The 17,004-nt window shown below is 45.8% G+C and overlaps 1 protein-coding gene across 1 annotated transcript in view; it reads right to left on the reverse strand.

Moving 5' to 3' along the window:
• The window catches only part of ttc28 (tetratricopeptide repeat domain 28), a 108,401-nt gene that overhangs the window by 18,617 nt on the left and 72,780 nt on the right, over positions 1 to 17,004 (reverse strand). The window contains exons 6-14 of the mRNA XM_023421195.2: positions 13,870 to 14,091; positions 11,561 to 11,749; positions 11,320 to 11,416; positions 1,984 to 2,180; positions 1,749 to 1,902; positions 1,487 to 1,658; positions 1,194 to 1,362; positions 931 to 1,091; positions 338 to 826 (exon numbers count right to left, since the gene is read on the reverse strand). Of these exons, the coding sequence (XP_023276963.1) occupies positions 338 to 826; positions 931 to 1,091; positions 1,194 to 1,362; positions 1,487 to 1,658; positions 1,749 to 1,902; positions 1,984 to 2,180; positions 11,320 to 11,416; positions 11,561 to 11,749; positions 13,870 to 14,091 (1,850 nt within the window). The remainder of the gene's footprint in view (positions 1 to 337; positions 827 to 930; positions 1,092 to 1,193; positions 1,363 to 1,486; positions 1,659 to 1,748; positions 1,903 to 1,983; positions 2,181 to 11,319; positions 11,417 to 11,560; positions 11,750 to 13,869; positions 14,092 to 17,004) is intronic.

Consider the following 17,004-nt stretch of genomic DNA (forward strand, 5'->3'; position numbering starts at 1 on the left):
GGGGGCACCAGGGGGACTTGAGTGACCCCGCTGCTGCTGCTGTGAACCGACCGAACTGCCATCAAAGTGAAGACTAACTAAAGCCTTTTATCCATTTTCACTAGAAGTTTAATCACACAGTTGTCATGTTAAATTTCTTCAACTTCGAGCCACTGGAGTTAAATTAGGCTAAAGTTGAGAAACTCCTTTTAAAACCACAAACTGAACCGTGTTTGAACTTTAGTTTTTACTTGGATCCCGTTTCATTTGAACGGACAGAAGTGAGAGCCGTGCCGATCTTCTCATCTGACTCGTGGCAGGAAAGTGAAGCAGTGAGTTTAAGCGTTGCTTTGCCAACCTGTGTGCATTGCCCAGTCCTCTGTAGGCTTTCTCCTGGTCCTGGACGTGGTTGAGACTCTGAGCCACCGTCAGGTATTTCTCGCAGTACTGAATCGCCTCCTCGAAGTCTCCCAGAGTGTCGTAGCAGTCTGCCAGGTTCCCGTAGGCCCTGCCTCTGTCCAGCATGCTCTCGGTCCCGCTCAGCTGCTGCAGCATGGCCAGCTGCTGCTCAAAATAGCCGATCGCTTCCTCAAACACCCCCATGTTCATTTTGGTGATGCCCATGTTGCCGTGGACCTGGGCCTCCAGACGGGCGTCTCTGAGCCCCTGAGCCAGGCCCAGCTGGGCCTCATAACACTGGAAGGTTGTAGCGTAGTCTCCCAGGGCCATGTGCACTGCTGCCAGGTGGCCGAGGGCGCGGCACTCCCCCTGCTGATCACCTAGATCCTTTCGGAGGGTCAGTTCCTGGCTGTGGAAGGACAGCGCTGTGTCCAGCTGGCGGAGCAGCCTGAAGGTGGGAGGAGAGGGGGAGGAGAGGGGGAGGAGAGGGTGAGGGAAACAGAACCAAAGAAATCAGAGCAAATCACACGGCGGAAAACCTTCGTGTTTTACCTGTGAACTGATCCAAGCGCCGAGTAGGCGTCGGCCTCCATCTTCCGATCACCGACTTTCTGCGCCAGGGTTAACTGCTGCTGGTAGAACCTCACGGCTCCGGGGAGGTCACCCCGACACACGCACACGTCGCCCAGGTTCCCAAAGGCCCTGAAGACGGCCTGCTGATACAAATATAACCACAGCGACACTGATTAACAACCACTTCCTGCGTGAAGGACGAGTTCTCACAGATTATTGCACAGCCAACGTCAGCAGGTGACCTGTGTGTTGTCCAAGGCTTGAGCTAGAGAGAGCAGGTATCTCTGACACTCCTCTGCTTTGTTGTACTCCCCCAGCGCTTTGTGGGCCAGACCCAGGTTACAGTACGCTTTCGCCTGGGCGAGTTTGTCCTGGAGGTCCTTAGCCAACGCCAGGTCCTGCTCATAATACCTATGAAATGGAAGAGACGAGTTTGTAAAGACTCACTCGCTGGTGATCACTGAGGTTTATCTGCTTTCTAACAAAGGAAAACCGGTGAGTTTGTGTTTTGTGAGATGGATTTTGCGTCTCGGACCTGACGGCGTCTCTGTACTGTCCCAGGCAGTAGTGAGCGTAGCCGAGGTTGTGGCAAACTTTCCCCTCCCCCTCCAGGTCCTGCAGGCCCGGGGCCAGAGCCAGGTACTGCTGGTAGTACGGCAGGGCCTGGGCGTACTCGCCTCTCCAGCTGTGGAAGTTTCCCAAGTTTGCTGGAAAAGTAGAAACATTTAATTTATTTTTAAATCAAGCAACATTCCTGTGTCTCTGTCCTCAAAGCGTCTCTCTCTTGTCCGACTTACCTAAAGCTCTCGCCTCGCTCTGAGTGTCTCGGAGCTCTCGTGCGATGGTCAGGTGGTGAAGGTAGTGCTGGAGAGCTCGGTCGTGAGCGCCCAGCGCCTGGTACGCCACCGCCAGGTTACCGTGCGTGGAGGCCTGCGACGGACGGTCATTCACCTGAAACACAGAGACCTTTCACGAGTCTGTTTCCTGCGAGTGTGTGAATGCGTCGCGTGAAGACTGAGCGGTATATTTCACCTCCAGTGAGATCTGCAGCTCTTGCCGGTGGTACCGGACGGCTTGGTCGTAGATGCCGAGCGCGTGATAGGCGTTGCCCATGTTGCCGTAGGCCCTCCCCTGGGCGGCGTAGTCACCCAGCTCCTGGGCGAAGGACAGGTGGGCTTTGTGGAGCTTCAGCGCCGTCTCATACTCGCCCTTCATCTGGTGGATGATGCCTGAGATGCGGAGCGAGAGGAGGGAAGACAAACCTTTAGAAACGAAGAGACTGAAGAGCAACATGAAAATATTTTTACTTCCTTTCTTTGAGGTCTGATTGTTCAGCAGAGCAGTTTTCAGTTTCGAGTCACCTGAGACGACCCCGATCACGTCTCAGGGCATCTGAAACAAGTCAGATCTCGTCTCGAGTCATTTGAGGTCCAGGTCAAACCTTGAGCCTTTCGGCAGAACAGTTCTCTAGTCCAATAAAGTCTCACGTCATTTGACGTGAGACTTTAACCGAAGTCTACAGAGGTTAAAGTTAAAGCTGTGGCGGGTCCGGGTCCGTCAGCACAGTCAGAGCAAGTCTCAGGTCATCTGAGGTAAATCGAGTGCGCAGTTGATTGACAGGATTTTACCAGGTGAAATCGGCAGAGTGATGCACGTGGTAAACTCTCCAGAATGATTCAGTAGAAAACACATATATGTGTTTGCGTGCATGTGAATATAAATGCACACATGGTTTTCAGAACCCCGGGAGAGATTTGAGAGCAGAGCAGTAAATAATTAAAAAGCTACAGCGGAAAATTCAACAGATCTGCGGCTCTGGGTCTCCGAACTTTAGCAGCTCTCACACACACACACACACACACACACACACACACACACACACACACAGTCACACACACTCTGACTCTCTGTCCGGGGGAAAGAAAACCTGGGTCCCAGTGGCCTGAGCTGCTCTCTGTGTGATGATGTGTCTTCCCCGCTGTCAACAACAACTGTTAGAGCCAAAGTAGACACAAGCTGGAGGGGAGAGAGAGAGAGACAGAGAGAGAGAGAGAGAGAGAGAGAGAGAGAGAGAGAGAGAGAGAGAGAGAGAGAGAGAGACAGAGAGAGAGAGAGAGAGAGAGAGAGAGGGAGAGACAGAGGCAGCAGCTGCAGGATGAGATGAATCCTGGGAAATACAAACAGTTGATGAACAGCGGTGGAAACACTTTCACACAAGTACTGCACTTAAAGTACAATTTTCAGGAACTTGTACTTTACTTCAGCATTTTTTTTTACTATTTTCTGCTCAATACTTTTACTCCTCTTACGTCTGAGCACAACATTCAGACTTTACTCCACACACTGAAAACATCTCCATCCGACTAAGAATCATTTTCGTCTGTTTTTCAGTGGTAAAAGTCTCGTGTCAGCTGCAGCGTTATACTGATGCTCATGGGTGAATCCATAGGTAGAACATATATAAAGGTTTTGACTTGTAATCTTGAACCTGTGTGTGTGTGTTTGATTTTGCAGGTGAGTTTGACTCTGACCTTATTGTGATCGTGTTTACCTGCAGGCCGGTAACTGTAACGATGATTGCCACTCTCATGTAAACACCTTAACTGTTACCTCTGTCTAATTAAAGTCCAAATCACAGCAAACGTAACCAGATTAACACGAGTGTGTTACACATGTACCTTTCAAATTAATGGTACAAATATCAAACAGGAACAGTTTGATTTCCTCTCAGTGTGTTTTGAATCTCACTCCTTCGGGGACAATATTATAATTAAATTGATGTAGAACATTAATGCATCAAATACTTATAACCCACCAATACAATACACATCATTCTCTGCACAATGAGTACTTTTACTTTTAATAGATTTCAGTATATCTTAATGCTAATACCTTTGTATCTTACTTACATATACTATAAATACTTTAAATTCAGACACTCATTTTTTAAATGCTTCAATAAAATGCTGCAGTGTAATCATTCTCTTGTGACATCTTCATTATATATATATATATATCTCTATCAAACACTGTTTCTGTGTCTTTATTCCTGCAGTAAAAGACAGAGGACAGATGAGAGCGGGGTTACGAGAGGGGAAACGGAGATACGGGGGGTGTCGAGACACCAGATGGAAGAGGTTACATGTGGCTTTCATGTCAAACTGTGTGGAGAGAGGGAGCGGAGCGCGCTCTGATTCACCGACTGTAAACTGTGAGTCCTTCTTCCAAAAAAGCCGTGGCTCGTTTCCAGCGGATAAAGCTGCTGATGATATTCTTTACTTTCCCTCTTTGTGGACGAACATCGAGCTGAGTATCGTCCGAGTATCTGAAGCTGCAGAGTCACACGCTGCCTCACACATAATCTACATAATTAAACAGCAACACATTTATATTTTGTATTTTATGTTTTATATTCATCGGACGTGCTCGTGAAAGGGGTTGGTAAACTGTCTAGTGTTGGTTTAGTCACTGAGACATTCAGGTCGGTTTTGTCTTTTCCAGGAACAGTAACTCAGTTGAATCCTGAGCTGACTTTTCTTTTGTCGTCCTCTTTTAGGAACCAGGTTAGTTGACGATTATCTTTGCTTTGTATTTTCTGTTTTTTTTTGAGGCAAATAAAAACCTTTTAATTTTTGTTTTTAAGTTACACCGTGTGTGTGTGTGTGTGTGTGTGTGTGTGTGTGTGTGTGTCCGGCTGCGTGACGCCGCACAGTGAAGCTTCTGTTTAACTATTAAACACATCAAGGAGCCATGTTGTTGTACTGTGTTCCTTCATCACCACAAACACACACACACACACACACACACACTGCACACACACACACTGCACTGCATGCACATGCACACACACACACACACACACACACACACACACACACACACACACACTCCTTACAGTTTGACTGATATTGAAGAACGACAGCTCCCAGCTGTTTCGGGAGATTTTCCTGAACTTTCTTTTAAAGAATGAAACTTTTTTTTTTCTTTAAACATTTACGTGTTCAGTTGAAACCGGTGAACTTGCCGAGTCTCCGACCGGATTGACGAGAAACTGATGAAGACATTTGTGGTTTGGGTCTTTTTATGGAATTAAATGTAAAAAAGAAAAAAAGAAAAAGAGGGAATAACGTCACGTCTTCTCCTTTAAGTCTCCAGTCAGATGCATAAAAGTCTGTGGAGCTTCAAGGTTAAAACTCACACACACTGTGTCAGAATCATAAAGACTAAATAAAACTCAGTCATTGTGAAATTGTCTGGTTTCCACACACACTTACCAATATATTGACGTATTGCTATTCAGGATCTATGAATGCCTCTATCTGCCCCACTTGCCCTTAGACAACGATATAAATAGTAGAACTTCCCAGAATGCTTCATGCTATGACCATTTATTGCATCCATACTTGTAAAAATTCAATATTTCATCTGAAATGCATCTATAAAGCATCAGGGCCTGTGATATCATCATCATCGTCGCTCAGATGGTCGAACAATGATTTTGGTTTATAGCCCTCAAACTGAAGCATTTACAGAGCTCTTCACAATAAAAGCACAAATAATAATAAAAAAAACTTTAAGCCACAGATGTTGAATGTAAAACAACAAAGGCTGATTGAACAACAGAAGAAGAAAACTGGGGACAAAAGCAATGAATTAAAATTACGTTTATAATTGCATCTTTAATTGGCCTGTAACAGATGGATATGAACTGCACAAAAAACAGAAAAAAGAAGTCATTCACCCTCCGTGAAACTGTCTAACAACCTAAAAGAATAATGATGCATATTTTATTCTGTCTGTCTTTATTCTTTTTTAGTGTGTGTGCGTGTGTGTGTGTGTGTGTGTGTGTGTGTGTGTGTGTGTACGGTGCATGTATAAAACACTGAGTTGTGGAGGAAAGAAAACGCCATGACACCCGACACACTGTGTTTGTGAACTCCCATCAGCCCCGTCTGCAGGAGCATGTAAGAAGCAGAGTGACGCGAGGGAAGAGGAAGAGGAGGAGGAAGAGGAGGAAGAGGCCGTCGGCGATAAGGAGAGGGGGACCTCGTTCATCAGGGTCTCGCGCTAAGAGGATTACAGAGAAGCCTGCAGAGTTGGCTGGAATAGCTGGTTACGGTTTCACCCCTCCTCCTAAACTCTGCTAACACAAGTGTGAGCATGAACACACACACACACACACACACACACACACACACAGAGAATCTCCTGCAGGGCTGATAGCGCGCTCCTCTGAGGTGTAAGGTTGCCACACACTGTATCTGTAGATGTTCTGCCGGACAGTGGGATTCCCCGACATGGAGGGGGACGCAGTGTGAAGGGAGCAGAGCTGTAAAGGATTAGAGGTGTGGAAAATTAGCCGAGATCTGATGACAGCGTATTCGGCTGAACCAGCACGGAGAGCTTAAAGGAGGAGGAGGAGGAGGAGGAGGAGGAGGAGGAGGAGAGAGGTGATCTCCTCTCTGCTTTCTCCACGGTGGTCTGGAAAAGGCTCAGTCGACTAAATCGGGCGTGGCTAACTTCTCCTGGTCCCGCTCTGTTGTCTTTTCTTATCTCAAGCTACATGTATAAATATCTTTATATTACTAACGTGTTAAACGACTTCATGTGATGTGAAAAAACACCTGACTCTGCATCTCCGTGGAGCGTTTTAGCATCTTTCAGCTCATTGTTTTGGTTCAGACTCTCATCAGCAACAGGCTCCAGATAGCCGTGGGAGTGATGAGTCCGATATGAACGCTAACGTCGCTTTAGCATTTGCTGGATGTATCAATATGTCGTTGCTAACACATTTGCTACAGCAACTTTTTTCAGGTGATATATCAGGTGTTGTGTTCACTTCCTGCTACTTTTAAACACCCGATAACTTGAACCTGAACGAAGGGATTTTTAAAGACTGGAATTACTCCGACATCACGTCACTGATGGGGAACGTGTGAAGCTGAGCACATCACAGGCAGATGGGCGTGTAACAGAGCGCTCCACCTGTTGATCCAGACTTTGCTGTTGTATTTCAGGGGGGCTCTGATCTCCAGAGGTTTCCTGAAGGCAGCGGGCTCTGCAAACACGAGCTGAACACTGGGAATCTCTCTCTCTCTCTCTCTCTGCCTTTGTTCCATCCGCCCGCACAAAAAAAATAAAAAAATGAAGAAGAAGAAATTAATGAAAAATGAAAAGCAGGAGAAGTGGGTATTCTAAATATCTGCCTAGCTTCCAGAGATGGTAACACTTGCATCATATTAGCTAACACTGAACATCGCATCACATAATAAGTTGTACAAAGAAGAAGAAGAAGAAAAAAAACATTTTTCTCCTGATAATGACACGATGTTTGAACGTTGCAGCGTGTGACGGAGCTTTACTCTGAAACGTCCAGATTGTTGTTGCTTTAAGTGGCCACGACTGAATTCAAGCACCGATTTGAAAACGACTGTAAAACGAGAAAAAGACAAAAGTCCCGCTGAGATGAAAGTCGCTTAATACAAGATGAAGAAGAAGAATCATGGAGCTGCTGTGACATCATCATTTCTTACGGTGGTCGTTAAGATTTAAATGGTGCCAACACAAATCACTGAGGAGCTCCACTGGGCAACACGACACCACGTCCTAGATGAGGAGGAGAGGAAACAGGAGAGGAGAGGAAACAGGAAACAGGAAACAGGAGAGGAGAGGAAACAGGAAACAGGAGAGGAAATAGGAGAGGAGAGGAGGAAATGTGAAAAAGGGAGGAAATGGGAGGAGGAAAGAGAATACAAGGAAACCAGGGAAAGAAGAAGGGGGGGGGAGGAGGAAACAAGGAAATAAACAGGAAAGAGGAGGAGGAGGAAAGAAAAGAGGAGAAGAGGAGGGGACAAGGGAGGAAAGGAAAAAAGATGAGGAAACAAGAGTGGAGAGGATGAAAAGGAGGAATGGATGAAATGAGAAGGATTAAGCAAGGAAGGAGAGAAGAGGAGGAAACAGGAGCGGAGAGAAACAAGTGAATAAAGAAGAGGAGAGCAGGTGAAGGAGAGGGAAAAAAAAAAAGGAGAGGAGGAAAGGAGGGGATAAGATGAGGAAAGAGAATATGAGGAAACAGGTGAAAGAAGGACGTAAAGTGAGAGGAGGGAGGAGGAATCAAGGAAGTGAAAAGGAACGAAGAGGAGGAAAGAAGATAAGAGAGGAGAAGAGGAGGACAAAAAAGATGAGGAAACAAGAGAGGACAGGAGAAGACAGAGGAGAGAAGGGAGGAGAGTGAAGAGTTGTCAAGTCAGCATTCAGAGAAACGTAATCATCCATAAATGATGATCTAAATCATTGATCTGAGCCTCAGACTGCGGCTCGTCTGTCAGGAGAGTCAGCGACTTCTTCTCCGGCCTATTAGTCGCACCTCAAAGCCGCGAGCCGGTGAGAGCGTTTCCCTTTCACTCGGTTCAGGCGGCGAATAATACGAGTCTTTGGCGCGTGACCCGGGTTGTATTGAGAGTGGCTCCGTGTCCATCTCCTCGCCGTACTCAAACAGGAAGTGTTCAGACCGACGGAGGTGGCTCACGTTACCGGTGTCAGCTCAGCGGGCCGAGTCGGGTTCACTGGGTCTCGGATATCACTGAGGCCGCAGAAACCAGAACCAGACCGAGGAACCTTAATAAAACATGAGCGCTGATTGGCCGGATAAGGCGCCTGCCGCGGTCACGTGATAGGGCCTCGGAAGGCAGGTGAGGTGACGGAGGAGCAGGAGCAGATTTGGTTCATGAGCTGCCATAGTTGTGGCATGTACGTGTTTTAAGGGCCTCACACACACACACACACACACACACACACACACACACACAAACACACAGAGAGAGAGAGAGAGAGAGAGACAGAGAGAGAGAGAGAGAGAGAGTCCTCTGTCTGAGTGCTCAATGCTGCGGATCGATGCAGGTCGAGTCGGTCAGGCCCGGGACGACTGCTCCAGTCAGTCTATCGAGTCCCGGTGGCGACAGCAGTGACAGAGCGGGTCAATGGTTAACGAGGGAGCGGCTCATGTGACGGGGCCGGAGCCGGAGCCGGAGCCGGAGCCGGAGCCGGAGCCGGAGCCGGAGCCGGAGCCGGAGCCGGAGCCGGAGCCGGAGCCGGGGCCCTGCATCAGATCGAACAAGGACTTCTGCACCACTGTAGTTAATGCTTTTGGGTTTTGGGGGCGAAAAACTGTGAGAGTGTTTGTCTGTTATCTGAAATTGCATCACTCTCTCTCTCTCACACACTCACACACTCACACACACACACACACACACACATGCACACACATTGAAATTCACGCAGAGCACAATAAGAGGCGTCTCAGTGCTGAGGTTTGTAGGAGGAGGAAACAGATGAAGTCAGAGCAGCTGAATAATGTTTCCTTGCATTTATTAACATTTACCAGTGAGATGAAATTGGTTATTGTTGCCTCCCATAATAAAATGTTTAGATTCCAGTTAAAAGTTAAGACGGAAAGGAAGGACTGTCTGAAGTATGACAGTAGTTACGACACGGCCTGGAATTATTTATCAGTAAATTATATTTTTTAACACTTCCCACAATAATTCCTGATGAAACGATCAATTAAATTAATGTCATCTGGATCTGCATTAAAGGGACGGATGGAATAACAAATTAAAAATGATTCATTATTTTAATCTAATTCTAAAAACAGGTGTATAATATTTCATTTTAGAACAAACATATTCTGTATATGAAAACTACAGCAGTGACTTTTTAGAATTAAACTGAAACTTTTTAAATAACTTCCCAGGCTTTTTTCTGTTGAGAAAACTGAATCACTGTTTAATACTTTTGAAGACCTGTAAACACCGTGTTTGATCGAGCGCTCGCACCTCATGATAAATAACGACGTATCTTTACCTCGTCTTTGATCGCTGTTGTTTTCTGGCGCCTCCGGCTCTTCACTTTGAATAAAAACAAGGATTCATTTTTTACCGACATGCAGACGGCGTGTCGGTGTGTCTGCAGCTCCACAAACCAAACCCAGAACCCGAACTTCCACTTTCTAAAGCAAAGCAGTGACTCTGAATAACTGAATAACTGAAGAGGTGGAAATGAAATATATCAGCATGTTCATCTTTTCCGCTCTTCTCCCATCTGGTTTTTAGCTGCTCGGACAGATTTTAGAGACTAAATCAAACCGAACCTGTAGCTGTTTGACCAAAGTCTGATTTTGCAAAGTGTCGACTTGTATATGGACGTTTTTAAATCACTCTTTTCCCCGTCACTTTCCTTTCCTGCAAAAAAAAAAAGTTTATAGATAGTGACTAAGAAACTTTCTGTGCACTCACAGGTGGTTTCGTGGCGTCTCGTTTTTATTATAGTGTCTGTATTTGTGGTTATCTCGGTTGTCACTCATTGCATTATTATTGAACCTTTCAAACAATACAGTACACTGTCAGCAGCAGATCGTGGCTTGAACTGAATATGAACCAGTAATTTAAAGCCAGCGTGCCGCAGACTCTCAAATCCTTTCTTCTTTTATTCGGCAGATGCACAGATCCTCTTCTTTGTCTCTCTCCTCCACAATGCAGAGAAGAAGCAATCTGCCACGCTCCTATTTGTTGTCGTCTGTGCCTCCTCTGGGGTGACAGTGCAGCTTGATTATAGCTACGATGTCACGCTCTCCCGCCGCCTTCATCTTATTAGGACTTTTTCTCCTTATTCTTCTTTAAAAACCCGGGAGAGGCAAACAACTAAGAGGTGCAAAAACCAGGTCCCAGACTCTACCACCTGTTTATAAAACCACCCCCGTCTCTCTGACGTGCAGCTTCCTGCCTCCACTTCCAGGTTTGCTAACTTGGATCAGGTAGAAATGTCGGGGTTGTTTAACATGTCACACAATCTAGTTTCTGCTTCTCCTGCTGCCGCAGCTGGAAAAAGTTTGTAGTTTGAGACCCTGTTTTCCGCCACTGTCCACCTGTCCTCAGACTTTCCTCCATGTCCCACATCCACCTGCTCACCTGTCTCCTACTCTTCAATCACCTGATCGTCCCCGCCCACTCACGTCTCCCCTTTGCAGTAATGAGACAGGAGTAGATCTGTCTCTCTGGAAACGTAGAGAGATTCTGCGGGGGACTAGCATGCTAACGTGCTCCTGGCTGCATAGCGTATTAGCAGTTAGCTCATTGGCTGTGCCACTTCTAATCAAATATAAAATAACAAATAATCCAAGTGCAGTTAAATAAGTGGAATGAACCAAGTCCAGACAAACATCAAATGACATGAGGTCAAAATGTCGTCGCTCACACGGTTTAAAACTCACGCCGGTCCTCGCAGAGATAGGCACACAAGAACACAGACACACACATAGATCCGCTCTTCCTCCATCCAACTGACCCCTGTATGACCCTCGGTTAAACCTACCCAGGTTGGAAGAGGCTCGGCCCTGTGCGGCTCTGTCCTGCAGCTCCTTGGCAATTTCTAGCTGGTGCTGGTGGTACTGAAGCGCCCTGTCCAGGTCCTGAGGATCACAGAGGCGATCGCCATTTATTTAATATGTTTGTTCATCACATTATCAACAACAGAACAGGCAGGATAACCAGGATAACCCGGAGTAGTTTAGTATTACAGTTAATCAGCCTCCTTCAAATGGTTTTATACCAACCTGCATGCACCGGGCGGCGTGCCCCAGCCCGGCATATGCCCTCATCTCGATGGCTCTGTCGGCCTGCTCCTGCGCCAGCTCCAGCACTCGTGTATGGTACGAAATGGCCTTGTCAAAGTCCCGTTGAGAGTGGTAGGCGCTGCCCAGGTTGCTGTACGCCCGCGCTTCCTCACGCCGGTTCTCCAAAGTCTGCCAAAGACACCGGTTACTCAGAAAATCACCTACATCGTGGCAGCAGGTACAAAATGACCTCCGATAAATCAGGACTCGACCACCGTTTGCAGTGAAAATATCTGTGTCACTCAAAACGAGAGGGAACAGATTTTCTATTTAGAAAGATGGAGATGGAGCCAACACATATCCAACAGATGGCAACACTTCCAGCTGAAGTGACCTAAACTGTCAAAACAAAAAATGACTTTACAAGCGTTCAATAGTCGGAGGGATTTTTACTTTTTCTGGTACAAATTTAATTGTCAACAGATGGTCAATTTATATGTGAAGAGAGGAAACACAAAGAGATGCTGCTGGCTGCAGCGACGCTGGCCAGCCTGCAATATTGCACTTCATCCAAAAAGCAAATATAAAGAGCTGAACGAGCACAGATTACTGTCTCTCCCTGTGTTTGTTCCTGTTGCATTTGCATGAAGAGCTCCAGTGTGATGCCCCAAATATTTACAGGCTCAGTGTCCTCAACGTACTTTATATTGTTTGGGAAATGTGCAATAACTTGGTTATAAAAGGCTCCATTCATCAAGTGACAGATGTGCTAAAACACACACACACACACACACACACACACACACACACACACACACACACACACACAACAGCTCCAGACTGAAACATCCCTAGATGAAACTGCTGCTGCAGGGAAGAAGAAGAAGAAGAAGAAGAAGAAGAAGAAGAAGAAGAAGAAGCAGCCCTCCTGTTTGAATTCATAATAGTCCTGAAATACAATTTGCACATCTCTCTCCATAATAATCCAGAATTCAATTAGCGGATGTACCGGAGCTGATGGCTTTACACGGGATCAATCAATCCCCAACAACAGGAAGGAAGAAACCTTTCTGCCGCCGTGAGACATTGTGATGTTATAACGTCAAAACTACTGTGGAACTATCTGTCGAAGTCCCTTTTAATGTGCTTCCCCTCAGGTGGAGGATCATATACCTTCCTATAGGTTCGGATATTAAGATGATAAACTGAAGCATGAGGCTGGTGACACAGGCAGCCCACAGGTTCCCGCCGAAGACGTAAATCTTAAAAACGGCCTACGGTGCTCGGTGTGGGAGGTATGAAAATTTATTTGGGGCAAAGACCTAAATTGTAACAGCGAGGGAAGCGGAGGCACATTTACACATTATGAGATCATTCACAGGAGCCATTTCACAGCAGCAAGACGCCATAAAAATGTTGGAAATGTAATGTAGAGGCAGGTGCCTGTTTTTCCTTCTCCTTTCTGCAGAGAGGTTTCTGGAAAACTGGGCGGATGGCTCGAAAAAATCTTTCCCGGAATCTCCCCGACTTGTTGTCGACCGGGAGGCGGGTCAGAGTCACCACCAGGAACATCTTCAGGCTTCATCTCTGCAGCTGGAAATATCCCTCCCCACTTTTTATTTTACTATCACTGACTGGGTGAAGATGATGACTGACAACACCCTCTTCTTCTTCTTCTTCTTTCAGCTGATGATCGCTTGATTAAATTATCACAGAGGAGAATTCAACCAGGTCTGGCAACATTTCATGAATTATAATAAAGCTGCAAGGGGAGGAAGATTATTATTTTATTCAAGACCTTCATAGAAGAGGATATTTGGGTTCTATTTAGCAGTAGTATGAACTTTTATTAATCCAAAATTATAAATAGCTCATAAATATAGTTTAAATTTTTACAATAGATTAATAATTTCCTAAAACAGCTGGTCACTGAAGTTTGTATCAAACATTACTCAGACTGGAGGAAAGGGAGCATTTGTTGGGGACTATTTCCAGCGGCGGATTAATCCAAATGTGGTGCTGTAGTGAGCATTTGCAGCAGCAGGACGGTGTGTGAGTCAAAATAAATTATAATGTGTGTGTGTGTGCATGTGTGCGTGTGTGTGTGTGTGTGTGTGTTCATGGTGATGAAGGAACGTGTCACCCAGAGCAACAGTGAGAGTCACTGATGTGTTTTAATGGTTTCTGGAAACGAAGGCGCTCTGCGGCTGAGAGGAGGCGGATCTATCAGGCTGCAGTTACACACACACAGTGGAGATGTTCATTGTTAGTTTTGGTCTTAACACAAGTGAAAACAACGTCTTTTCTACCTTTGCGATATCCAGGTGCTGTTCGTGACACTGAACGGCGTTGGTGAAGTCTCCCAGCGCCGTGTAGACGGCGCCCATGTTGCCGAGCTGCCGGGCCTCAGAGAGCTGGCACTGGGTTTGTCTCGCCAACAGCACACACTGTTTGTGGCTGGCCAGCGCGTTGGGGTAGTCGCCGATGGCTGTGTACACGTGGCCCAGACTGCTGAGGGCGTCGGACGCCGCCTGGAATCACACACACGTCACACACACGGGTTAACAACAGGCGAGGAAAGGGTTAACACAATGGACACACACATGTATTAAATGTAAATTGCAGCATTATTTATGCAGCATTTATAACCCTTGTTAGAACTAATGACCTTACACTTAATAACAAATAAAGTTTTTACATCTTTACTAAAAAAGTTGATGGAACTGAAATTGTGAATACATACATAATATATATATATATGTATATATTTTAATTTAAAGAGATTTAAACAGAACTGACTGTTATAATTATAACTATATAATTAACTACTTCCTCACATGCATCTAAATCTAACACTGTAATATCACATTGCTAAGTTGCTAACAGCTTCATGTGTCGATGAGCCCTGGTCTTATAATGTGGGTTATTTACAATGTGCCAGTCTTTAGTTATTTATTTATGTTTTCATTTTGCTTTATAATCTATATTTGGAAAATGACACGGTTTTTCATGTTTTTTATATTTATATTTTTGAAATTCTTATAGCGTGAACGTTTGGAATAAAACAAAACGTTTATATTTTGCACATTTTCCACAGATGTCAGATTATTTATGACATAATGGTGATGAAAGCTGACTGGAGGGGCCCCCTGGCAATTTCTCCGTCCGGGGCCCCGGCAGACTCTGGAGTCGTTACTGTCAGTAGCTGCTAAACGCTCCTGTGTGTTCAGTCGGTCTCAGACGGCGTGTGGTTTTGGAGCTGAGCAGGTAGTGTGCGGCGGGTTTATCAGACGTGTTTTTATGTTTGCTGGAAACAGCTGCCTGCTGCCGGTGACACGGCTGCTGACAGCTGGAAGACTGAGACAAAACAGTAAAGTTGTGGGCCGTAAAACCACAACTGTGAGGCGAGAGGCGAGAGGCGCTGCGCAGAGCTGCAGAGCCGGGGCGACAAGTCTTTGTGGATTTTGTCGACAGAGTTCACGTTACACGCCGTAATTTTAAACATTCGTCACGTAAAAGTCTGGAGTGGCGCAGCTTTAACGTTCCCTCACAGACTAGAGGAAAGACACTGACCAGAACTACTGTGTAAGTTTTTCCACTGTTGCTGCTTCAAGATCTTTTATAGTGTGGAACAGAAAACAACAAAACCACCACGTGCCTCTGTTTTACTGAGCAGCTGAAACTATTTTGTTGTCACCAGATTTTCTGTCACTCTGCTGCTGCTGAGTCCCTGAGTTGTGGTGGGTGTCACCTGGATGTTTTTTTTGTAGAGTTTTAGTTTTTCCACACATGTAGTGCTGTAAACGTAAAATGCAGGAGCTAGCGTGGCTAGGAGGCTAACACCAGCAACAGGCAGTTTAAAGAGAAACTCGACACCTGGCCGAGCAGCAGCGTTTCACTCATGGGTGTGGTCTGAAACGTGCTCTAAACCACACCCCAACAGTGATGTCATCGGGTCCTGGAATACACCTGAACATCAGGAACAGCTGCTCGACTGCTGTCTGCTGGTCAGCAGGAAGTGGACAGCACTGTGAGAGCGGTGAAACACAACAATAAACAGATAAACAACGAGCTGAAACTCTCCGTGAAGCTCCGTGAAGCCGCGGGGAGCTGCAGGTTAAAAATCCACCCTGACCCCGACACTCATATCAGCGACGGTGTTCAGAGAGGAAAAGAAAAAGGGAGGAGACATGGCTTCATTCCGTCCCTAATGGAAATCACACCCCTGGACGACACGCACATACTGGAGGCTACAGGGGTGAAAGCTAATCTTTCACATCCTATTAGACCCCGCAGAGAGAGTCTCACCCTCTGCCTGCACCACACCTGCTCTGCATCTCACACACACACACACACACACACACACACACACACACACACACACACACACACAAGACACTTTTATTGCACTCTGAGCTGTCTGATGATTTCGAGCACCCACTTTTCCTGTTAATTACTGGCCTTCTTCCCGTATAATATCATGCAAATCACGATGTGCATGACAACGGGGGGCGTGAACTCACACCCCCACACCCACACACACGCACACACACACCAAAACATACAGATCGTGTCAGTTCCCTCTCGTCCACTGCTCTGATTAGAGAGCGAGAGAAACGAGGAATAGTTGTTGCTTGGCCTCAGTAATTGGAAACCTGCCCACTCATTTGCTAACTAATCTTAAGGTTATTGGTATTGATCAGCGCTCTCCGTCAGAGGAGTCATGGGAAATATTCCCGAGGAACCGTTTCTTTCAAATTAAGCAGAAAAACTGAAGGTGAGAGCGACACGGTCGGCCATTCATCACTGTGTCACTGTCAGCTGTTATCACCTAAACCACCTGTCAGTTCCCACAGGTCATATTTAAAACAAACTTCACTGTATCGCTGCAACTAATGAGTATTTTCTTCACGAGTAGATCGTCTATAAAGTGAAAATGCCTGTTAAATATAGCTTGTTCTGTTTGATCAACAGCCCAGAACCCAAACATACTGAGTTTATCATCACGTATTAAATCCTCATGTGACGAGATAAAACATGAACATTTTCAGCATTTTTGGTTGAAAAATTGCTAAAAATAACTCACCAGTAATGAAAATATCACTGATAATCTATTAATCGTTCAGTTATATTAAATATAACAGTTAGCTGGAATCTAATAAATGTATTTTATTGGATCATCGGTCCTGCAGCCGACACATAAGCATGTTTATCCTGACACAGATCTGTTGGAGCTTCAGTGCACATTTCCCCCGCGGCGTTTCAGCTCCGTCTTCCCCAGAATTCACTGCTGCAGCAGAATTCTGCATTTTATTTATTGTTTATTAATTGACTATAAAGTTTCTAGTAAAAGGTTGGAAACGTGAAAGAACGGCCGCAGCGTCTGAGCTTGTTCCAGACACATTCAGTCTGTGTGTTGGCGAGGAGGTCAGTCTGAACCCCCC

The sequence above is a fragment of the Seriola lalandi genome, unplaced genomic scaffold (assembly GCF_002814215.2).
Source record: "Seriola lalandi dorsalis isolate HSWRI2012SDOR001 ecotype SW California unplaced genomic scaffold, Sedor1 jcf7180002054666, whole genome shotgun sequence".
In the NCBI taxonomy this organism is placed as follows: domain Eukaryota; kingdom Metazoa; phylum Chordata; class Actinopteri; order Carangiformes; family Carangidae; genus Seriola; species Seriola lalandi.